The 25242-nt window shown below is 37.2% G+C and overlaps 1 protein-coding gene across 3 annotated transcripts in view; it reads left to right on the plus strand.

The window, feature by feature from the left end:
* The window catches only part of ADCY8 (adenylate cyclase 8), a 113323-nt gene that overhangs the window by 14616 nt on the left and 73465 nt on the right, over positions 1 to 25242 (plus strand). For all 3 annotated transcript variants that reach the window (XM_015856336.3, XM_015856337.3, XM_085536978.1), the window contains exon 2: positions 14705 to 14854. In XM_015856336.3, the coding sequence (XP_015711822.1) occupies positions 14705 to 14854 (150 nt within the window). The remainder of the gene's footprint in view (positions 1 to 14704; positions 14855 to 25242) is intronic.

Genomic DNA, 25242 nt, shown 5'->3' on the forward strand with positions numbered 1-25242 from the left:
TTCTGTTCATTACAAACATTTGAGGGACATATGCAATTTAATTACAAAGATTAGAAATTCTCCTGGATGTTCCTGCTCTAGGCAAAGTACATAAGCACCTCCAGATGTTTAAAGATGTAGTCTCTGAAAATATTGGGACTGCAGCTGACTTCACAACTATTTGCAGATATATGATGCACATGAAAATAATGGAACGATATAGGCATGCAGTGCCATAAATAAGCACAGTAATTACTTCATGCCTGCTGAGTAGCTGGAGCATTATTAGGATTTGGAAGGGTCCTAGCTATTTTTTACATCCAAATTCATGCTGGACATCATAGAATAATATGTCTCTTTCAAAGTTTCTCTGACACTCTAGATGGGTCCATTTGACTAGAGGCTGTGTTATGCTATTGGAGTAGCATTGCATTTCTCCTAGAGCTGAGCACCCCATCCCTGTCAGAAAGCAGACAACTCAGCGTTTACTTTTTACACAAAATGCTCTCTTCCTTCTTCAATAAAGAAAAGTGTTCTGAGCAGCAGACAATTGTAATTCAGGGAACATGTTGGATTATGTTCTCTTCAAGGGCAATAAACTCCGACCTTGCCAAGATAATTGTGGTTTGGGTTTTTTCATACTGTGAAGGGCGATACACTCATTCAGCAAAATGCCTTTATTTCCAGGGTACAAAATCTGTATCAGCAGTTCAGAGCAACTATAAAGAAACCTTTAATAAAATATTTTTAGTCTGCTATTCCTAATCCTACCTGATATAGGAATCTCTAATAAATGATGAATGTTTCCAAATTCATGTTGGATTTTCAGCTCAGTGTAAAGAATGGCATAAAATACACATGAGGAATACAGATATTCTTGTTTATTTCAGTGAAAATGGGGTGATAGGGTAGAGGTAGGTCATCCTGGTATAGTTTTCAATTGTTATCATCATTTTGAAGAGAGGTTTTGAACATAACATATGTATATGTTATTGTGCAGAGTCTTTAAGATGAATCAGATGGCCACTTAAAATCAACTTTTAACATGTTTGTAGTGCTGTCTATGAGTAATTTTAATTGCTTTCAGCACTACAGTACATAAAGAGAAAATAATTTTATCAGTGGGGGCTGAGTGGGCCTGATCATATTTTTCTTTAGGATGAGAAATTGTATTTTTTCGCAGCTTGAAACATTTGTATGTCCCTTGGGAAGGAACTACCTGGACATTGTACTGCTAATTGGTTTACACTCTAAGAATTGTTTTTATACTTCTTGGGGGGAAAAAGAAAAGATCATATTGTTACAAGAAGGAGACATTAATGATTCCCCTCTAGGATATCTACATACTTTGTTTCACTTGTGTTTGGATAGTTGACATACCAAGATAGTTGGAAAAAACTACTTAAAAACACATCATCGCCAGTAGGCTTATCTCCATCAAGCAGGTCAGGCTTTTCCCAATAATTAAAAACCAAAAAATCTAACCCATACACTGCTCCATCCTTTCTCTTTGAGTATTTTTATGGATTTGACTTATAGCATTCTCTGCTTTTCAAAAGATATCAGTTGAGGTGAACACATTCTAAAACAAATTATGTCTGTTTTCCCTTTTGAACATGTTATCTTCCTGAAATTTCAGTAAAAATTATGCTTTTCAGCTAATTCTTAACTCAGTTGCTGCAGTGATTTTTATGCCATGAAACATGGCACTATCAGCTTTGATGTTCCTACCCTGCATGACCAAGGCTACAAGCAATTTTTTTTTTTAGCACTCCTAGGAGAGCAATGTTTTTGTATCATGTCTGCTACTGCACTGGTCTATATAGAAGATACATGAGCTAAATGCTCACCCACATCAAACACTGCTTTGCCTGAGTAAATACTCCTTTGAAACCAGTAAACTCTCTTGTGAGCAGATTAAGACTGACCTTGTTCCTGAGTGGGTGTTTAAAAACAAAGTTTGAACTACAATACTGAGGGCAACATTCATAGCCAAACATTGGATCAAACCTTGTATTCACTGGGAGGCATCTCCTGTTAGTTTCTGTCCAACAAGTTTTAATATTCTGCTGAAGCTCTCATTGGTTTCAGCAGATCTCATTATTAAAGATCAGAGACAGTGTTTGCTTTGTCTTGTATCATTTATTTAATATCCCACAAACAATATAGCTTCTATTTCTCACGCTTACACAAGCAGTAAAAACAAAAGCATGTCTTGTATTTTCAGGCAAGGAGAATTTGGCCCACTGCATATATCAGGACATAATGTTAATCCAGAATAAACCACTGCCTTCAAAGGAATTAGTCCTACCTAGTCACACCAGTGTCAATTCAGAATGAATGTTGCATTATACATCTCCGCAGTAGCAAAGTGGCAGAAGGAACTTAATCCTTTATTATTTGTGTGTGGTGTACTCTGCAATGCAAAGGACTGAGTCAACTTTTTCCCACAGCACTCTTTGTACTTTTGATGTCATTCTGACTTCCAGCTCACCACACTGAGGCATTCACCATGACTAATAGTAAAACAACACCCACAGGTTTCACAAAGGAAAGTGTTTGTCCTTGCTGAACTCTGTGAGATAAAATATTAATTCTGTGGTCTGCAATGCTGTATGCTTTCGTGGCTTTTGTCCGGTATATTTCCATTTGCTCCTATATCTGTTCTCTGTCTTTTCTATAGCATAGTTCATAGTGAGAGTTTAAAAATGGAGGGAAAAGAGTCTTTTACAGACAACACTCAGTAGCACTACATATTTTTCAATAAAACTGAAGTCTGTGGATGTCCTCTGTTTGAAGGTGTTCAAGACCAGGTTGGACAGAGCCCTGACCTAGTGCCTGATCTAGTGGTTGGCAACCTTGTCCATGGCAGGTATTTGGAACTATATGATCTTTTAGGTCCCTTCCAACACAAGCTATTCTATGATTCAATGAAAATGCACCAAAAAAAAAAGCTTGACAGTTCAGGCCTGCTGCTGCACCTAGATGTGCTCAGCTTAGCTGTAGAAGACAGAAGCTCCTGGACCTTATTACCCCATGGTCCACTATCCTAAAATTTTCCATGCAGGCCCATGCATATATTCCCAGATTGTTCAGATCCATTCTAGCATCACATCAGAGTCTAAGACACATCAACTGAGTTGATCCAAGCACAGCAAATTACACCTTTTCTGAAAGGAGAGTCAGAAAGAGATCCAGCAGGCACTGGCACAGGCTGCCCTGGTAGATGGTAGTGTCACTGCACCTGGAGGTGCTTAAGAAACATAGAGATGTGGCACTGAAGGACACAGTTTAGTGTTCACGGTGGGGATGGGCTGAAGCTTGGACTTGATCTTAGGAGTCTTTTCCAACCTTAATGATTTTATGATTCTATTTGCTGTAGTCTACCAAGGTCTCACTGAGGTGGTATCAATAATGGCTATTAGTGCATCTAGTAAGCACAAAGTGACAGAACACAAGGGCCACAAGAACACAGTACAGTGCATTTATGCTACTCAAGGTTTCTGCCAAATTAGGGCAGGTCTTAGGTGTATCTACATGTTTATAGTTCAAAAATATCAAGGCAAGTAAAAAAACTAAGTCATTTTTCTTAGTGTTTTGCTAGGAGAAGACATTGCTCAGTTCTGTCTTTCCTTGGTTTGCATGGTTCTCATAGTTAACGACAAAAAGAAATAATAAATACAGTGAATGTTAATTGCATTCATTATGATTTTCAGGTCTCTTTTATAAAAATATATTTACATGTTTGCAAAGCACTTGTGATAAAGAATTGAAGAGATGAATTATTTGTCTTATTATTTTTGGGGCTGCAGACCTACAGTCTGACCCACAGTGTGCAAGCTGACCCTTGTGATCTCACACATGAAATCAGCTGTAGAATCACTGGGCAAGCTCCATCTCTAATGGTGTCTGCAAAATGACAGCCAGCTACACAGGTGTAGCTGAGGGGAAAGCCTGGGCTCTTGATAAAAATGCTGGCAATAAAATGAAAAGAACTTCTGTTTCCATGTCTGTTTTAGCCTTTTATTTTATAGGCTAATAGTTTTACAAAGGAACATCCGCGGGGAGCTGTTTGTTTGCCAGCAGGTATAACCGATTAACATACATAAACATCTGATCAGTGAAACTTCCCATTCGGGTAGAAGAAGGCTTTGAAGAACACATGTAATTTGGAAAATGGCAGTGAAGAGTGTGGCACCTCATTTATTTCTTCCTACCAGTATTTTCAGTACACCTTTAGTTAAACTACTTTACGTTGTTTTTTTTTTTTAAACATTATTACTCTTCCCAGACTGGGGTGCCTTTCATAAGACAGACTTAATTTCTTGATAAAGGATCCAAAAGGAAGTTAAGGTCATTATGTCTTTTCTTTTTTCTCTTCTCTTCTCTTCTCTTCTCTTCTCTTCTCTTCTCTTCTCTTCTCTTCTCTTCTCTTCTCTTCTCTTCTCTTCTCTTCTCTTCTCTTCTCTTCTCTTCTCTTCTCTTCTCTTCTCTTCTCTTCTCTTCTCTTCTCTTCTCTTCTCTTCTCTTCTCTTCTCTTCTCTTCTCTTCTCTTCTCTTCTCTTCTCTCTTCTCTTCTCTTCTCTTCTCTTCTCTTCTCTTCTCTTCTCTTCTCTTCTCTTCTCTTCTCTTCCCTTTTTTCTTTTACACTGCAAAACCAAATAAAAAAAATGATTTGTAAAATCCTTCCTTCGCCTATAGACAGAGCTTGATAATTCAGAGGAAAACATGTACAACCTGACCCAATGTAGCTAGGCAATCTTCTCTGATGCAGGCTGTAGTAATTCTGCAGACTGCAGTGAATCAGGGTCACCTGTACAGAAATCATGGAAACTGACAGTTCCATCAGGAAGAGGAGTAGGGTACATACTGCAGGTAATTGCTGGGATGCACGTACATTTGATCAGATGAAAACAACAAAGTGTATCAGAAAAGATGAGCTGCTGTCAGCCCTCCAAACATAATTATCATTTACTCAGTTTTGATATCCTACTTCAGATAAGAGCCATTATCCAGAGCAATAAAAACAGCTGTGCAGATCACCATTACAAATTCATTTAGTAGAAAGTCAGACTACCTAATTCTGTTTTACTTAAAATACGGTTAAACTGTTTTCAGCCCTGCAAAGTTGCTTTGGTGATATTTTTTCCACAATGCATCCTGGTCAGTTGCATAATGTATTACAGGAAGTACTAGAAGTTATTCTGTCTTGGCTATCTTTTATTAGATTAGAGAGAACTCTTGAGAAAATTATGGGACAGTCTCCAAAAGTTACTTTAGAAATCCCTTTTATTAGATTGTCCAGATTCACATTTATGCCCAATGATGATCTCAGGCACTTTCAGACAGCAGCTGGAAGCTTTTCTCACTGAGAGGGTTATCTGTAATGTCTGCTGTGTGTTTCCCAATGGGTGCATTTGAAGTGGGAGATATTCATCTTTGCAATGCAAGGGTAAAAAATTGATTTCTCCCTTGGCTATAAATAGGATGTGACTTCTATTAAATGTAATTTGTTGCATTTGTTTTGAATCATAAATATGCAACTTGCAAGGGATATCAACTTCTGCATTAAAAAATAAAATAAAATAAAAAATGTGTAGGGGAAAGTCAGTCTGATCTTCAAAAGACTGAAATATATATGTGTAGAAAGGGGAAGTCCATAACTGCTTTTCACTCTATTCTGAGCAATGAACAGGCAAAAACCATCACTTTAGCAGTTTCCTAACCTACCCTGATTGCCATGGGCTACTAGAGTGAGTTTCAATGCACACAGGCACCTGTGTAGTAATGTACTCTGTTTTTTATCAGTGTTTCTTTGGGTTTTTATAGGAGCTGTTTTTGGTTAGATCTCTCAAGTAATTTGAAGTAATTTTGTAGTACATATGCTATGATTTCAAATCTATGTATACTAGGTCTGCTCAGAAAATAATGCCTCCCATTTTATTATGCTGGTCCACAATATCAGAGGCAGATGGTGGTGGTACAGCAGTAGGGGCTGAACTTTTCTGTCAGTATTTTGTTGACATTCTTGCTTGCTGAATACTTAAGGATACCAAACAGTGGCAGTGGGTCACCTCAACTAGTGAAGATTATCACAATCTCAGAATGCAGTCTCTTGTTTGATGCTGGGAAAAAATGTTTATGTAATGGTGGTGGATGACTATGCCGAAAAACAGTGTTTTGTAGATGAGCGTTTGCTCCATGAAATAGTGTTATTTTATGCTTTTATTTTATCTGTTGTAGTTTCCATGGAAATAAATGAGGCATTACTTTCAGAGCAACCTATGTATTTTGAATAGAAAATAGGAATTCTCACTTGATTCTTCTACATTTAAGCATACTACATGATGTGACATTTCTGGACAATAAAATGAAGATATTTGGAAGGCTTGACTTTGGATTTCTTTTTCTTGTTATCCTATAATGCATCTTGCTGAGAGTAGAGGGAGAAGGTACCTAGAGACAAAAAACTGAATAGAGGATGTTATTCATCTCAGAGGATAAGACTGATTGTTCTGAACAGGAACATTTCAGCTATCTGAAACATCATTCTGTGTGCACAGTGATGATGGAAGAATGGTATGAGCATGAGATGCGATCACCAGATTTTACTGTGTAGTTCAAGATCAGTTCCTAGCTGAGGGCAGAGAGAGGATCCAGCAGACTCCCCTGCAGCCATTGAAAACTGTTCCTACTTAAGATAATTTACCCACTTCTTTTCATTAACCTGTATGCATGAACTGTGATCCTAGTACTGACATTATCTCAGTGTTCAGCCAATTTAACATCTATAAAAAGAAAAGCATCTAAGTAAAGTTACCAAAAGTTACATAATAGTTTTTTTTGTTGTTGTTTCTAAAGTTATGTCCGAATCCTCAATTTTACACTAACTCAAAGGGAGATGAATGTGATGTGCTGAAAATGATTTCACATTTGGAGCTTTTCAATGATAGTAGTAAGGTTGTGTGTTTGCTCTATTGCTTCTGTACATCACTCAAGTTATGCTAGCTTTTATGAGTCTGATAGGATACAAATTTCCTGGAAGGTCCATCATTCCACACTGTTGCAAAACATGGTTGATAGCTGATCACCAAATTGTATGGTTTGAGCTACCTTTGAACAACTTACTCAGTCAATTTTCTACATTTCTAATGGATTCAATGAGATGGAATGAGCAAGGAGGAAGCATATATTTTTCTAATAGCAAATTAAATCTCTTATTCTGACTATTAGAGATATATGTTACTGAATTCTGTCTTGAACTAGGATGACTGATTTTGCACAAACGTGTCATTGCTCAGAAGAAGAATGAATGGTCTTTGTTTTCATTAGCAGTGCAGGAGCAGTAGGTGTTTTAAGATACTCTGCAATGAAACCAGTGATGTTTGGCTGGTCCTGTTTTAGGTGTTGGATTCAGTGATCCTTGTGGGTCTCTTACTACTCAAGACATTCTATGATTCTATAGTCATTTTTTACCATGCACTCTGTGTTTTGGTAGACGGGAACAACAAGTCTTGGATGCTATAGATTTCATGCACCTTAGGGGCCAGACTGTGATCCTCAGCATATAATGAAGTTCTCTAGTTTTTGCTCTGGAAGCAACAAAAATGGCTGTTTTCACATTTAGAAAGCCAGAAGTAGGTGGGGGTGATGCACACCTCTTAACCATTACAGTCTCTTCATGTCTAAATTTACTGTAAATAAGCCACATACCTTTCTCCCTCCTTGTCTTCTCAGGTAAATGTTATATTCCCACCTGTCAGTAAACTACAGACATTTTGATCAGAAATAAGACTAGCACTCACTCCAGCTGTGAGCAGCAGTATAACAGCTGTTGTACAGTTGGACAGTATAAAGGATCAGGAACAGATGAGCTTTCTGGAAACTCACAGAAACAATTTAGGCACCTTGAGGGGCAGGTGGGGCTTCAGTAAAGTTTGATGAAGCACCAGTACTTTAAAACACACACCTAAAAATCTATCATGGCCTGTAGCATTTAGCAGAATCCCCGAAGAAGTCCGATAAAGTGCCTGGGGAATAAGAAAACTCCTTACAAGTTAGCTTAACAATAAAGCAGCAAAGATTTCAGTTTAATGAGCTGGCAGCAGTATCAACTATGAATACTCACGTGCTTCTTCTCCCTGTGGAGGCTGTGATGTGAACTCAATCAGACAACTGCTCTAGATAGGAAAATCACTGCCAATGCCAAGTGTTTGGTTTTTTAAGTTGGCCCATTTTCCTGATTCAGTTCACAGTAGGGTCCCACAGATAATTGATCTGGCTCGACAAAGGGGAAGCTGTGCTGAGGGATCAAGGTGGGCAAGAGGCAGAACAGAGATACTGGTTTTGCTGCCAAGAGCTTTGATTCATAAAACCACGGTTTCATCTGGAAATAGAGGCTTGCTGCAGCCTAGCAGTGAGAGAGTGCTGGAGTCTGTGCTGCCAGATGTTCCTGTTCTATACAAAGTACAGCATTTTGATTTCAAATCCAACACTTCTCATGCAACCCTCAGCTCATTTCTGGTGATCTGTTCTTGTAAGAGCATAAGTTATTTTCTGTCTAAGCAACCTAAGTATGGCAAAGATAGAGAAGGGAGTGAGCAATGAGGTTTCTGAGACATTTTAGGTACAAAATTCAACCTTGTAGCAAGCTGCTATTTTTAGTTAAGCAACTAATTATGAATCAAAATTCTTCTCTAAATCCAATTAACCAATAATAATTACCATAGCAACGAGTTCTTTATGTGGCACATGCTGAAAACACTCTTAAAGATGCACAACAGCTTTACTTTCCTAGTTTTCCCTAAACAACCAAGAACTACTCCAATCTGTCACGGAAACAAATCCTAAACTAGGAAGTCAAGTAAGAAAATAATTTAACAATTTCCTACAGGCTCATTTCAGGAATTAATGAAATTCCTGCTCTTTAATGTTAATCTTCCTTGGGAATATTCAGCTGGAGATTATATAGAAAACCATTTATTTACTTTTCAAATGTGTTTTGGTGAGATTAGCCCCAGAACTGTTTTGTTTCTAAACTGAAGAACTAAATTACCTGCTGAAGAGTATTAGTTTTCTTTTTTTTTTTTTTTTTTTTTTTTTGTTTGCACTTGAGATGGTAAAACAGATGTTTAGCATTCTCCCACATTTCAGATTTTTTTCTAGACCTTTTCAGTTTTATTCATCTTCTTTTGCTTTCCATGTTATTTATAGAATCATGGATTGGGTTGGGTTGGAAGTGAACCCGAGGATCATCAAGTTTCTACCCCTCTATCACAAGCAGGGCCACCAACCTCCTGATCTGGAACTAGACCAGGTTTCCCATGGCTTGCCCAATCTAGTCTTGAACACCTTCAGGGATGGGACATCCACAAACTTTCTGGGCAGCCTCTGCCAGCACCCCACCACTCTCTCTGTGAAGAACTTCCCACTAACATCTAATATAAACCTGCAAATTCTTCTCTAACTCAGCCTGTGTTTTTCATAAATTCACAGAAAACAGAATAAATTCCAGATCAAGACAAGCTCAAGTGATTGTAATAGGAGAAATGCCCCCCCCCCCCCCCCACATTGTTATGCGTAGCCCAACTCTGCTTTCAGCAGCTCAAACTCCCTCACCTGTGCCCTTCTGAATTTCCATTTCTTGAGCTACATTCAGTTCTGTCACAATAACCTTTATGTGGCTGAGATTCACCTGTCACTTTGCAACAGACCTTTTAGAAACTTTTTAATGATTTCTACCTCGACTGTTCCTTATTTTACTGCACAATACCAAATTCGATTAATACTTCTACCCAACCAGTTGTGTCCAGGGCCTTTTAAATTTTTATTTGTCTGAGATCTAGTAGTTCCAAGTCTATTCAACATGTTATCTTTTTTTCAGTTGCCCTGGCTAAGCCTTTTTCATATGATGAATGACAGATATAAATGAATTTATCTGAGTCTGTGTGTACTGTCAGTGTTAAACTTAAGCTAGTCTGACTTGCCTCTTCTCCTTCCAATGGCTTCTCTTTTATCATGTTGATTTGCAGAGTGCCCTGAGTTGCCAGCACGATGGACACTTTATAAATGTAAGGTATATTTACCATTTATTTGGCTGTGAACTAAACTCTCAACTACCTCCTATGAGAAAAATGGAAAGCAGTTTTGGAGTAAAAATTTTAACCTCTGCTTCTAACCATCTGCATCATCTTGACAAGTAACTCTCTTTAGCTGTATTTATACTGCTACTTGATCATAAAATCATAAAGAATTATGGAATCATTAAGGTTGAAACAGACCACAGTGATCCAACCATCAATCCATCACCACCCTGCCCACTAAACCTTGTCCCTTAATGCTACTTCTACCCTTCCTTTAACACTCCAGGGACAGTGACTATCACTTTCTCAGGCAGTCTGTTCCAATGCCTCACAAGTTTTTCTTAGAATAAATATTTTTTCAACTTGAGATCTCTCCTGTTGCAGCTGAGGGCTATTACCTCTTATCTGGGAGAAGAGGCCAACCTCCACCTCAAAACAAACCCCTTTCAAGGAGCTCTAGATAGCAATAAGGTATTCCCTGAGTCTCCTTTTTTTCCAGACTAAAAAACCCAAGTTCCCTTAGCCGCTTCCCACAGTGCTTGTGCTCCAGACCCTTTACAACTTCACTGCCCTTTTCTGGATACACTCCAAGGCATCAATGACATTCTTGCAATGATAAGCCCTAAACTGCATACACTACTTGAGGTGTGACCTCAACAGGGCAGAGTAGAGGGGGATGGATGATCATGTGCAAATGCATTCTCCTCAGGGACAGCATGGGTCATGTTGCAGATATTCCCAAGCATCACAGTGATGAGTACCTTTTGTTTGCATTATTTTTAATATTTAAGAAGCAGACCTCCCCATTGACCTATTTAACATCAAAACATGTCACTCATGCTTTTAAGATCACTTGCTATCTCTACTATAGCTGCTTATTTGGGTGCTGTGCAAGGTAAAAATAGACAAAAAGACTTACAAACTTTTTGAAAAGATTTTCTTTTTTTTTTATTTTTATTTTTTTCTTTTTTTTTCCATCCTATACCTCAGCTTTCCTACTGTGTGGCTCCTGATTATCTTCCAGTCAGTCTAAACCTGTGTATATCATACAAAAACAGTCTGTCCTGGTTTGTGTCCCTGACATGCAATAGAAAATCCTGCAAGAGTTCTGGAATTGGTCACTGTAAAATGTAGCTGAAAGGACTGACAATGAGGGACTGAAGTATTTTATGTCTCTTTTTTTCTTTGTATTAACAACAGCCACTGATTAGTATCCTTGCAAGGCATAGTGTTTTCCTCCTCAGAGTGGTTTCAAGCAGACTGCTATACATAAGAAAAACAAATTCTGTCTCTGAGTAAGCTGCAGTTTTACCTGTAGCATGTTTTCCATAATTCCTTTTATCCAAATCAAATTATGGACTCATGAAATCTAATTGAAGGCAAAATTTTACTGCATTTGCTCGAAGGCTATCTGCTGAAGTGAGTGGCACTTGTCCTGAGTATTAGCAGAGACAGGTGACTGAACTGGGTGCATGTGGATGTTATAATTGAATTCGCAAGGAAATGATAATACTCTCCCACTGCTTTTGCCACTGAGATATCTGGTTCAAATGTTATAAAATACTTTTCTTTTTTCTCATCCTAAACCATAAGTTTTCTAGCATTTAAGCATAGATTATCCTCAGGTCAGTCAAAATGATATGAAATGACAACTTTTCCAGCCACCCACAGCTGGCTTCTGTTATGCTGAATGCTGCAGTCCAAACTGGTCTTATCTCATGTCAGACCATTATACACTTAGAATCAGAATTCTGAAATCACAGAATATCTCAAGTTGAAAGAGAACCATAAAGATAACCAAGTCCCACCCCTGACTCCACACAGGATCACCCAAAAATCAGACCGTATGTCTGAATTTTCTTGCACTTCTTGCACTCTGGCAGCTTCAGTTCGTGCCCACCGCTCTCTGGTGCAGACCCTGTCCCTGACCCCCACCCTCCCCTCTCCTGGCACAGCTCCATGCCATTCCCTTGGGCCCTGTCACTGTCACACAGAGCAGAGATCAGTGTTGCCTCTCCACTCCCTGTGAGGAGCTGCAGTTGCCATCAGGCCTCTCCTCAGCTCCTCTGCTCTGGGCTGAGCACACACAGGGACCTCAGCTGCTCCTCACACATGTTGACCTCCAGAACCTTCACTGTTTCTATAGACCCACTTGTCCTGTCTGTGACAGGAAGGAGTTATCTCATGGGCTGAAGTACAGTATTCTGTTTTATAGTGGGGCGGAGGTGGAAAATGTCTGGTGGAAGCTGGTTGGTGTGGGGCATGTTGTCTCCAGTCAGCCATGGTGAGGTAGAGGAAAGCAGAAAACAGGGAGATAGGGTGGCTCTTCCCTTAGATAAAATAAAGGCTGAGAATGTCAGTAAAATCAGGGAAGCTGAAAGGAAGATGAAGTGGAACTGATTAGTCACTATGTCTCATATTATAAGCATGATGGAGCACTCAAAGAAATGATAAGGTTGCAAACTAAAGAAAAAAAACACTAATAAAAACAATAACAAAACAACAACAACAACAAACATTTTTAACACAAAGTCCCTAATTAAACGATGGATTTTTTTGCCCTTGAATGTGGTAGGGGACAAAGGTATTTCTATCATCAGGTAAGTATCAGAAAAGAATGCACATGGTCAGTCTATTAGTGGTTGTTAAACAGATGGATAGAGTATGCCACCTCCAGTTTAGAGGTGCTGTAAAGAACAGGATCCTGGAAACTAGGATGATGCAAAGATCATGCTAATCACACCCTACTTCTCATAAGCTTTTCCTAGACATCTATTACTGGCAAAGATTAAGCAGAGCTTCAGATGGAGCCAGGATATGCATTCTCATTTAATCATGGCATGTAAACTGTAAATGAATTCCCTGCTCAAACATAGAACAGTGTTCCAAATTCAGGAATACGGGAATATGTAAAGCTGATGTTTCTGCCAAATGCATTTAGTTTGATATCAAATATCACTTTTGTAACCTCCTTGAATGTGAGGAATGAGATCTGCGCATCTAAGGCAGAGCATCACAATGAGATTAGGAGTTTTTCTAAATATTTTCTTCTATTAGAAGAAGCAAAAGTTGGATTTTAGTTCAGCTGATTATCAGATAACACTACAAAAATACAGCTTTTAGTCAATGATGTCCCTCAGCCACAGACTGATGGAGTGTTCAGGGCAGTTTAGGAAAAACATTCTAGTGCTTTTCCATGCACTAGAATTCTCCATGCACTCCTACCTAAGCATACTCGGTAGTTCACTATCACAGACAGGATTTAGGGTGGTGAACACATTGTCCATCCTTGTATGGCAGTTCTGATGTTGTTACAATCCTGTAAGTGTGACCCTCACTCTTATGGTGCATAAGTATTAGAGCCTAGACATCTCTGCTCACAGGTGATGCTGGCGTGCAGGGTACTGTAGCCCATGGCTGCTTTGCCACCAAGAGTGTTGTGCAATCCCCCAAAAATGGGGCACAGTTAGTGGCACCTCATTATCACAGTGGTTCTGACTGTGCCATGATAGAGAGAAGGGGATCTACAATTTGCAGATTTGGGACTTGTTTACTGTGCCCTACAGGCTTTTTAGGTAATGAAATGGTCAGAGCATTATGGTCCTAATTGCTTGGGGGATATTTATGTCTTTCAGACTTATTTTTCACTCTTGACCTTCTCGGAAGGTCAAAAAGAAGAAAAAATAAACAAACAAACAGAAAACAACACAAAAACAGAGTGAAGCAAGAGCTGAGAGGACTTCCATAAATTTGCAACATACATTAGCGGTGAGGTGTTAGATAAAGCTACTGAATTTGCAGGGCTCTTTTTCTGTCTATAATGCATGCAAACATATATTTCTTACTGTGTTTCCTAAAAGATCTTCACTCGCTGATATGCTATGCCTTACAAATAGAGCACAAAGAGGTATCAATGACAAGCAAAACAAGCTGTTGGAATTTACACTGCCCAAACATCCGCTCCCACTTGGATCATTTAAGTTCGTGTCTCAATGGAAGAAGCTGTGACGCACCTTCTACAATGAAGGAGTGCAGCTCTTACGTAAGCATTGGTGAATAAAGGGCTTGTGTACACAGGCACAGGCTATGCAAGTATTTGGTTATGCATTCAGCTTCACTTGTCAGATAGTTCAGGATTCAGATCATGCAAGCTCGTACTTTGGCACCAGCTGAAAATGAATGTATTTGATTTGATCAATAACAGAATAACTATTATCACTGACACTAACTCTTAGCTAACTGGCACCCTTTGTTTTCCTTAATAAGGCATTGCTCTCAAACTAGCCGTAAAACAAATCAAAAAGTTGCTTCTACAGAAGAGGCAGTGCAAAAACAAATTGCTAATTATGTTAGTAATCATTCCTGACTATAGCCCTGTGAGTCAGTTCTTGGAAACATCATTTGTGGTTCAACTAGAGTTTAATGCCCCCAGATATTTTATACTTCTTCCTCAAGGCAGAATTTTATGTATGTTTGATGTCTTTAATTAAGATCCAAGGGATTCTTCTATGCAAACTTTCCTAACCTTTTAGTTTTACAGCCAACATGACTGCAGAGCCATCATTCTCACTCTCTCTTCATATTTTTAAACAGATATTTTTGCTTCTGTTACCTGATCAAATCTTGCTTGTTGTTTGTTGCAGATAGCAGCCCAGGCAGTGTTATTTATGTGTATGAACACCGCAGGAATCTTCATTAGCTACCTATCAGACAGAGCACAACGTCAAGCCTTCCTGGAGACCAGAAGATGTGTAGAAGCCAGACTGAGGCTAGAGACAGAAAACCAGCGACAGGTATTCAAGAAACACTCCTATTTTTATATTAACTAGAATAGATAATTGAACAACCCAGGCTGTTGGCTCATTTATAACCTCAGTGTGATGCTATCTGACTTGTACAGGGTAAGTGAGATGATTGCAATCATTTTGCTGCTGTGTATTGATCTGATATGACAACTTAAAGATTTTATAGGGAAACCAGATGAGTGCCACCATCTTTTCCCATGCAAGAAAAAGGGGTCACTGTGTGAAGCACTGTCTCACAGTTTTTTAGAAATGGTTGCTTACATAAGTGGGGTTAAACTGGGGAAGTTTTTTCAGCATGTTTTGGAGATAGAAAGCTTGTATTGGCTGTATTAAGCAACTTCATGGAAAAAACTCTATCTAGATGGAGAAAATACTAAAATATTGCCTTTGCCTCACAGATGATTTTTCAGAGCTGGAATGCTACTGCAAGGAGGTATCACTATATGCTTTCTCTAATCCTGAACTCTTCTATGAAAATCTCCTTTTGATCACTGCAAGCAATACCATATTGAACTAGGTGAATGTTTGGCCCAAACCTGTGTAGTTGTTCTTAGGTACATCATCATTTCCAATCCATAACTAAGAGACATCCAATAAAATAAGTTTTCTGCTTATTAATTTCTGTTTAGGCTGTAGAGATGAGTTGTACTGTTATGCACATTTTTTTCACTGAGATATCAGAAGGTTCATCTCTTATTTTAAAAGTTGCATAGAGATCAAAATACAACCTATGCACATTACACTACTGTTTCTCACTCAAATTAACTTCATCCTTCTGTATAGGAATGCATATTACTTTCCAAATTAATTTAGTTTAATTTATTAAAGTCACTTTTTTATAAAGATATTTAGGAAATGTAATGCTTTAGACTTAATGCGAGAATTGAAGCAATGTTGAATGTTGTCACTTACGTGGGACAGAAGAGCTCTTCAGCCACTGTTGACTGGAGATCCTGAGGGAGAGCTGGATTCTCTCAATGGTGCTCTCTTCTCATTGTAACTGTAGGAGTACATTTTTAGATCTTGTGGCCTGGCTTTGTTTTATATATATATATATATATATTTTTTTTAATAAAAAGCTCTTTTCTTGTCAATTCTCTTGTAAACTACTACTTTGTTGGCTTTTACATTCACTATTGCTCCCTAGACTTCAGTGCAAACTTCTTTAGAAAATGATAACAGAAATTTTCTTGGCTCTGAGGATTTTCCATTACAATTGTTTTATTTTCTCATGTGAAATGATTTTTATTATTTTTTTTCTGAGAAATTCAATTTTGCTGAAATTTTATTACCTATTAGGAAAATGAAGACAAAGTGCTTCTATTTCAAAGGGCTTAAAAAAATAATAACAGCAAAAACACAGATTCTGTTCATTGTAGATGGAAGTAGGGCTTGTGTCTGAATTATATCTTTCTAATAACTGTTGAACAGTGCATTTTGTTTTGGCCCAGTGCCTTGCAGGGTTCTAGGGCTGTGTTGTTCCCCGAGAACAGAATTTCCTGGAGAGTTAGACCTCTGTGACTGAGACTCACCTATAACCAAACAAACTACTGTGTCATAGGGATCATGTGACTGGAAATAACACAGGGGAAATTATACTCTGTCCAAGGACAATGTCTTAGAGAAAAAATACAGGTATCTGACCACTAAATGAAAGAGTTCTTTCAAAACTCAGCTTAAGGCTAAGCTAGTCCCAGATTTTACCATTGGACTCGATGACCTTGGAGGTCTTTTCCAATCTAAATGATTGTATAGTCCTCTGATTACAAAGAAAACATTTTGATATAATTCTAATTAACTTGGTTGGAACATTCAAACTCTTATATTATGCACACCTATTTATGAATGTATATAAATTTTCATGTACTACATATGTCAATGTAATATTATAAGAATATAATGTATTTCTGTTAAATAATCTATATTTTGCTTTGTATAGCAATGCAAATGAGAAGTGATACCAGATCTATGTATCTTATACATATATATATATGAAATATATTTTGTACCTATATTTTATTCATGTACATAGTATAAAAATATTTACACATATGTATTTATTATATATAATCTATATACATACATGCTATATACAAAATGTCGCCATCTGTATCTGGGGCAAGAGCAATGATGACATATTCCAGTACTGGAAGGGAGACTATCTTCTATGAGTCTTCTGTTCCTTCCATTTGTTTCCAAAGTAATGGCTCATGAAAGCCATTTCTAAATGTGCTTCCATTGAAGTGATTGAAAATGTCACATGCTGGGTAGCTGCTTTTTTCTTGTAGCTTTGTTGTGTCCATTGGATTACTATCTGCAGGCAGTAGTCCAAGCACTGTGTTGTTGTTTTTTATCTTCAGTACATTTGTATTTCATGATACAGGTAATATGCAGTTCTTCTCATGGATCTCTCCAGTTTTTCAGTATACCTTATATTGATCACCTCTAAGCATACATCATTCCAATAACTAAATGTTAAGCTATCATTATTAAGCAATGCATAATACCTAAAAGAGCCAATCATGGAAATTCATCTGTTGTGAAGTAAACAAAATCTATGTTGAGACATATGCGGTTGTACAAAGAAACAGTAAAGATGATAAATAAGGAATCTGTTTGAGTTTCAGAGATTTTGAAGAATTCTGTAGAGAGTACTTGTAGATTTCCAAGAAAACACACAGAGTTTCTACATCTTCAGTGGAAAACAAGAGGTGAAGAGAACATTTCCTGATGAAATTCATCTTGACAAGACAAATATATTTCAGTGACAATAGTCTCATTCATTGATTTGTCATCATCCTTTTTGTAAAGTGTAATGAAAACAGAAGTTCAAACCACCAAAATAGTAGTATTCCCCACTGTGGTGGAATTATGTTTTTGTGTGTTTGTGCTTTGTTTGTTTTTGTATTTTGTGTGTTTGTGCTTTGTTTTTGTGTTTGTGTTTTGAAAGACGTGATGTTTTTCTTAGTTTTTTTTTAATATTTTTTCCTTTTCAGAAACTATCATTTTCCAGCAGTTTGTGATCATTCTCCATAGAAAATATCCACAGGTTCACATTTAGCTTTCAAGCAGATAGCAATACATTAATCTACCACACAAGCTGAAGATGATGAAATGCAGTCTTGTAAGAAAGGAAGAATTAAAAGGAATCTGACTAAAGTTTGTCAGAGCTCTTAAAAGACTTAAATTCCAGATTCCACATTTCAAAACTACTACACAATTGAAGTTGTAGAACTACACTTGTTTCATCCTTCCTCTCCCATCACCGCTTACTCTTTACAATTCTTTCAAGTAAAATTATCACAAGTATTTCTGAAAGGTCAGAATTTTCAGGCTTATTATCAAATGTAACTAATTCACTGAGGATTTGATATTTATACTTTTTTTTTTTTCCATTAATTTCCAGAAACAGTATCTTTCTTAAATCTAGTTACTATTTTAATGAAGTGAAGAGTATGGTGGACAGTAGTAGCTGTAAACTTAAGATTTATACTTATATCAAACAGCCAAAAGTAGCAGACATAAAATGTCCTCCAGTTTTGTTTTCACCACATGGCAATTATGTATAAATGAAGAAAATGAAGTTCTCAGTTTCCTGAATCCCTTAAGTTACATCGTCTTCCTTTTTACCTTGATGTTATTGTAAAGGCACAGTAGGTAATTCTGCTTTCCTTATACCTAGGCAGTGAAAAAGAAAAGTGTATATAAATATGTAAGTTAAAGTTATAAGTAAAGAAATTATGTATTACTAATTAACTTATATTATAAGTATATAAATAACAATTTCTGCATTGTCAAAATGCTATGAAATTTCCGTCAGTGAAGGGCAAGAACCTGTACTGCATTTCATTTTCATTTCTACTTCTATTTCTCTTCAAAGCAAAATCCCCGACTTCACACGAATGACATATTAAATCCACGAATACACTGAAATGATGTCTCTATGAATAACTGAATTTATAATCATCTCTTGTGTCCTTACCTGCTCTTTCCCAGGCAATTCATCTTTGCTTGAAATTTGTCTAGCATTTTAAACCTTTAAATATTATCATTTCATTATGAAGAATATCTCAGAGAACAGTCAGTCTGCCTTTTCCTGCACCATGGGTACATACGTCAAGTTATACGTATCAGAAAGCAATTACTATGCGAGGAAATTAATATTTTGACTTAAAATTTCCTCTAACTAAAGATGGAAATGGAGGCTTAAAACTACTAAAAGAACATCACAGAAGTTATTTTGACAAATCATTCTAAAAATCAGTCCAGCACATCCCTAATAGAAGGGGTTTTTGTAAGATGATCTCAATGTTACTGGAATGCTACTCATAGAAAAGTTATTTTACTGATGGTTAAGAGATTTCTCCCATGTGATCTCTTCAGTTTTACTCTCCAACATCCCTCTAAACACAATGAGACTAAAGAAGACTTTCAGGATCAAGAAATGGTGAAATGAGATTGGGATGCTTCATTAAAGATAAGTTAATAAACCACATCCTCCTAAAATGAATGATCTGTGGACTGGATTAGTGTTTCAGAACAATAACAAACAAACAAACAAAGCATTAAACCTCTCTGAAACATTTTATTTGCACAGTTTCTGTTCGATTTTGAGCACCTGATGGTGTCTTATGAAAGAAGAATTTTCCTTGCAGTTGTTTGAGTTGACAGGTGAAATATATCTAGATCTGTGTGATGCTCACTTTCATCCTCTCTGAGGTGTTTGTTCTTGTTCCCACTGCAGTAGGTTCTGTATATTTCATGAGAAAGAAAACTCCCAATTTGGTGCATAGAGAGCTCACCAGCAAAGCACACTACCACTGCTGTGCTAAGCCACTGATGTGGATGAACACTTGAATCAGAAAGAAATCACCCAGTATTTAAGACCTGAGAAGTAATATATACTCAAGCAAGAAAGTCTAGACTGTCATCAAGCTTTACCCACCAAGCTTCTGCAGATGCTTCCTCTTGGGCTGGGGTAAAGTAAGGGATCTACAGTTATAATCCTCAGTTTTGTCAAATTTGTGGTGAATAAGAAGAAAAAGTCTTTTCTTCATTAAATGATCTAAGGAGAACTGTCTCATAGGGGAGCACTCTAGCAAACATCTCCTCTCTGCAAATCATAACACTGACTTACAGGTCACTTGCATTCCAGGTGTATAGATCTCACGTAGCATTCCACAACCTCAAATTTTGTTTTGAAAGTTGAATGAGTTTGGTTATTATTTCATTTGATTTCTACAAAGGATTTGAATTCAACCACCTGAAAGGACCATTTTACTACTTGAGCAGAGGGTTGGTTTCAGAGAATGAGCTTACTTCCTATTTTTCCAGTGTGGCTCTTCGATTTGTAGAAGGAGAATACAATCGTTAGTCTTCAGAACAGTCATCTGCTGGCCTATTTAGCCTCTTCTGTCTGTTATCTGTGGAACAACAGTAATCTTGTCTTAATCTCCTCTCCACTAGAAAAATGTTCTGTCTGAGCATTTGTTTCCATTCTACCTCTACATTCAGATGATTTTTTCATGCTTTCCTCTGCAACAGCCTCTATTTTCTAAAGCTTAAAGAAACTCTGGGCAGGCTGACGAATTCTGTATTTGTTTGCTTTTTAAAGAAGCTTACATGTTGTGTAGGTATTATCAAGCTCTTACAGATCTAAATTTTAATCAACATACAGTACTTTGCAACCTTTAAAGTAAGAAGAGATTGGGCTGGGATTGGAAATGAAGCTTTAAGAGGGTTAAATACTATAAAGTCATCTCATTTGATACTTTTACTAAGAATATGAAAATTTGTCTAAACTGGTATAAGGATAAAGTTTAGATTTAGTCTGAAAAAATAGTAATCAGAAGTTTAGAGATCACATGCCATCTCTGTCATTGCAAAACTAGTTTTTCAATTCTACATAAGTAAAAACTGTGATCACAATAACTGGGACTGTATTTTCAGTTGGTAGACAACCTTATTATTAAAAATTCACTGCAAGCTGTTTAGTCAGCTTTCTTTTTACAGGAAGCTTAGCCTGTTGAATCTGAGATGCTCAGAATGGGTTTACAGTTCTCTATAATTTCTTACATAATAGGGCCTTCCTCTAAAAAAAAACAAACAAACAAAAAATACACCTGATCTCCATAGAAATTTATTCTTTTCTCACATTTATGTTTCAGAAGATACTTGAAAAAACACCACAGCATTCTCTGCATCTTCTTGTCTCGAAGTGCTCCATCTGCTTACATCCACTTTTAGTAAAAAAAAAAAAACATTTCACATGTCAGATTTTAGGTGCTTTTCTTTCACATTCTGCTTGTCCACACTTGAGAAATTTGCTTCTGTTTGTTTCTGATTCTCAGAGCATAACCCACAGATCTAGTTTGCGTGTAGAATTTCAAGGTAAACTCAAGGTAAAAATCATCCTCCAACTTCTCTCTCACTCCTCGTAAACCTGAAATAGTCACTTGAACTGAAATAGAGAAATGAGATTTACAGCCAGCATTAGGGAGATGAGAATTAGACCCTGAACTGCCCTTTATACTCGGAGGAAAAAGCTCTAAAGTGTCACTGGTTTGTGCATGGGAATTTTCCCTGGAAGATACTGATGGGGACTAAAACTGTTTCCCATTGCTAGTAGAGGGCTTTTGGATTGACCAGTGCTATAGGAACTTTCCTAAACTCTTTTTCTTCTATAAAACAATTAATGCTGTGCTGATCAATAATAAATATGACTAATTGCACACTGATTACTATTTGGTTGCCTCTTACTTCCACGTTCTCCATTCCTTGCTAAAGAGAGAGGTTTATTATAAACAAAAATCAAAATAGGAATCAAAAAAGCCATTACCCCAGCTACTGTGGTTCATGAGCCATGCTGATTACCTCACAGATGTGAACCAAAGAAGCAAAGATGAAATGAGTGAGGGGAATGAAACAGTTTATGCTCCCTACAGTGACAAACTACTACTTCCAGCTGGTCTGCATTGCAGTAATCTCTGCTTCAATAAAGAGCTCCAGGCTCCAGACTCATGAGGCTAGAACCTTTTCTAAGCTCTAAATAGATTTACCTGTTTTAAGTTCAATTTTCTTTCTTGTTCAGGATCAGAACTTTATGCTAACATTCCTTAATACCCTGAGATGAGTTGAGGAGGAGTCTTTCAAAAATCATTACAAACATTGCAGTTAACAGGGACTCTGAAATTCAGATAATAGTTTTAAATTATCTGACCATTAATGAATGGCTTAGAATTATGAATTCTAAGCTAACCAGAGCCATGTTGCTGAAGTCAGTGCTAAGATCTTTTAAGGTAAAATAAAACTTTTTAATTAATGATATTTGATTTTGATAAATTGACCATTACTCCACCTTCTGAGACATCCCAGGGGAAGTTTATCTAGCTTGTGCTGGTTAAGTTTGAAGCTTTGTCTCTCACAAGGTGGATTGCTTGTTTTACCAAAAATAGATAATAACCTCCCAGCAATTTTCAATATCATTGTTCTGCAATGTTTTTGTCACACAAAGCTGAAAATAATTGATGGTATGTGAGCTTGCAGTCAGACATTTTCCATGCTGCAATAACTGTTGAGAAATAAGTATGTTGTTGAAGTGGTCTAGTTATTTCTGAAATGGCAAATAAAGTAACAAAATGGAATATATATATGTATATATGTGTGCATGTATATATATATGTATATATAAATAGAAAGTAGAAATAGTGCACGACAATTTCATGATGATTCAACAACAGCAGATTCAGAGCAGTCCTAGAAAAGTGAAAGCGTGCTGTGGCATGGAAATACAGACGTTAAAGTCAGATGAGGCCAATTTTCAGTACAAAATTTACAAATTGACTCAGTTTTACTCTACTTTATTCTTTTTTTTTTTTTTTTTTTTTTTTTTTTTCCAGTAAAGCAAGGAATATTTATGGTTATGTCATTATGAAATTGCTATGCTGTATATGTCTCTGTCTTCTGTTCTTAAGGTATGGCTCTGTCCTTGCTTGCTAAACTATCAGAAATTTATGGAAGCCAATATGCTAGAAGACAGTACAATACTTTTTGTTGAGGTATTTGTCAAATTTCCGAATAAATGAGGGAAATGTAAAACATCAAAGGATTTGGAAAAAACAATTGCAAAACACCAAATTTCATGCTGTAATGTACAGATACCTATGATGGATTACTCTAGAGCTGAACAGTATTGCTAATAAGCATAAATGTTTACCTCAATGAGATAGCTCAGTAAGACTTATTGATTTGTAACTCTTGCTTTTCACAGTATCTTTGTCACATGGTTGGTCTTCACACTGGAATAAAATTATAACATGTCCTTTGTTTAGGTAGACTGCGTGCTAGGATTTAGAGGATTTAGTTTTGTTAAACATCATGTGTAGGCATACTGTGTTTGAGACCTGCACTTTCTATTGCTTAAGTTAAAAGACAGCAGATGACAAACCAGTGCCAGGAGATCATTTTGTGATAGCCAAGTGATTCTAACAAGTGGCTGCTGAGGTTAAGGAGTGCAGACTTGTTTTCTGCAAATATTAACTCCATACACATGCTTCCATCCACTCACATACAAAATATTGCTGCTTGTGTGACCTTATGGTGAGCTGATCTATTGTGCCATACAGAGTAAACAATGGCTGCTCTTAATTTCAATGTCCAAGATTGTATTATTTTTAAAAATAATTTTATAAATATTTTTTCTAAGTGCTTTATGGAGGAATGCCATTTTTCAGCTAAGAAATACAGCATAAGTAACAGGTACCACTTTGGCTCAGAATGGATGGGAACTGCCTGAATTCAAATAAAAGAAAGTTATAGAGCTCATATAGAAGAGCTTATCAATAGAGCTTCAAACTACATTTGAAGGGAAAAAGGGATAAAACCAGACTTGCCAATGATAAGCTATGTGATGACATACCAAAATTGGAGGGTCTGTATGAAATTCTTCAGTCTTCTCCATGAGGTACATGTAACATTGTACAATGACACATATTTGAAATGTTTCTACACTAAGACACACAGCATTAGAAATGAGCAAGAGGATCTAGAAGACTTGGCTCAATTGACTTAAGTGAAACCTGGCAGGCAGAGTCCTAAGACTGGTGTAGTACAATGGGCAGCTCTAGGCTCTTCAGTAGGGACAGTCAGGGCAGATGAGGTGGGCAGGTGGTGCTGTATGTAGTGGAGGTCTGTATGATGCTCATTGACACAGATGACAGCCTCTGGGTAAGGATTTAGAGACAAATAAATAAAGTGGGTGTTGTTGTGTGAGTCTACTCCATGCTATCTGGCCAGGACAAATTATTCTTTAAGTAATTAAGAGATACCTCTAGATAGGCTGCCTTTGTCCTTATGGGTGACTTCAACTTGCTAGATGTTAACTGAGAATACCACACAGCTGATATAAACAAGAAATTAGAAACAGGAGATTCCTGAAACACCTTGATAAGTTCCTGATACAGATACTAAACCATTAGGAAAGATGCTCTCCTGGATTTATTGCCTATAAACAGAGATGGTCTTGTGGGCGAAGTGGTGATTCATGGCTGTCTTGGTCATAGTAAACATGAAGTAGACGATTTTAAAATCTTTAATGATAGAAAGAAAACTGACACCAAAACTTTTACAGAAACTAAAAGCAGATTTCAGGCTGTTCGGGGAACTAGTTGGAAATGCTCTCTAGGAAACTGTTTTTGAAGACTTTGGAGATCACCCATCACCAACAGGTGAGGCAGACAGGCTGCTTGACTGAGCATGGTCCTTCTTCTAGACCTTAAGCAAAAAAAGAAAGTGGAAGTGAGGTCAAAATATATGGAAGGTCTGAAGAGATGCTGTTCACCATCACTGGGAGACATTACATGCAGTCAAAGCCCAGTTAAAGTCAAAGCTGACCATTACTGTGATGGACAACTAAACAGGCACAGGAATAGGCTTCTCCAGGCAGTGGTCATGGCACGGAGATGCCCAAGATCAAGAAGCATTTGGACAACACTCTTAGAAATATGGTGTGAATTTTGAGTAGTCATGTGGGGAGTCAGGATTTGGACTCAACAATTCTTCTGGGTCCCTTCCAACTCAAGATATTTTATATTCTGATTCTGTGATATCACATATTACAGCAGTAAGTAGCAAAAGCTAATAGGCAACCTCATAACCCCACGAGTCTGAACATATTATATCCTGCAGTTCCTCCCATATTTTTAATTACTTGCTATTGTCTTGATAACACTCAGGAGAAATGACTGCAAATAGAACTGTCCATTGTGTATTATGAATTAAAAAAAAAAAATCTCTTTACAATTGTTCATCATAATGAAAGGTGCTAATTCGTATTTTCTAGAGTGGCATTTACAATAATTACATTTACTGTGAACAGT

This window comes from Coturnix japonica, chromosome 2 (genome assembly GCF_054131305.1).
Source record: "Coturnix japonica strain WE chromosome 2, WE-NBRP24, whole genome shotgun sequence".
Taxonomy (NCBI): Eukaryota; Metazoa; Chordata; class Aves; order Galliformes; family Phasianidae; genus Coturnix; species Coturnix japonica.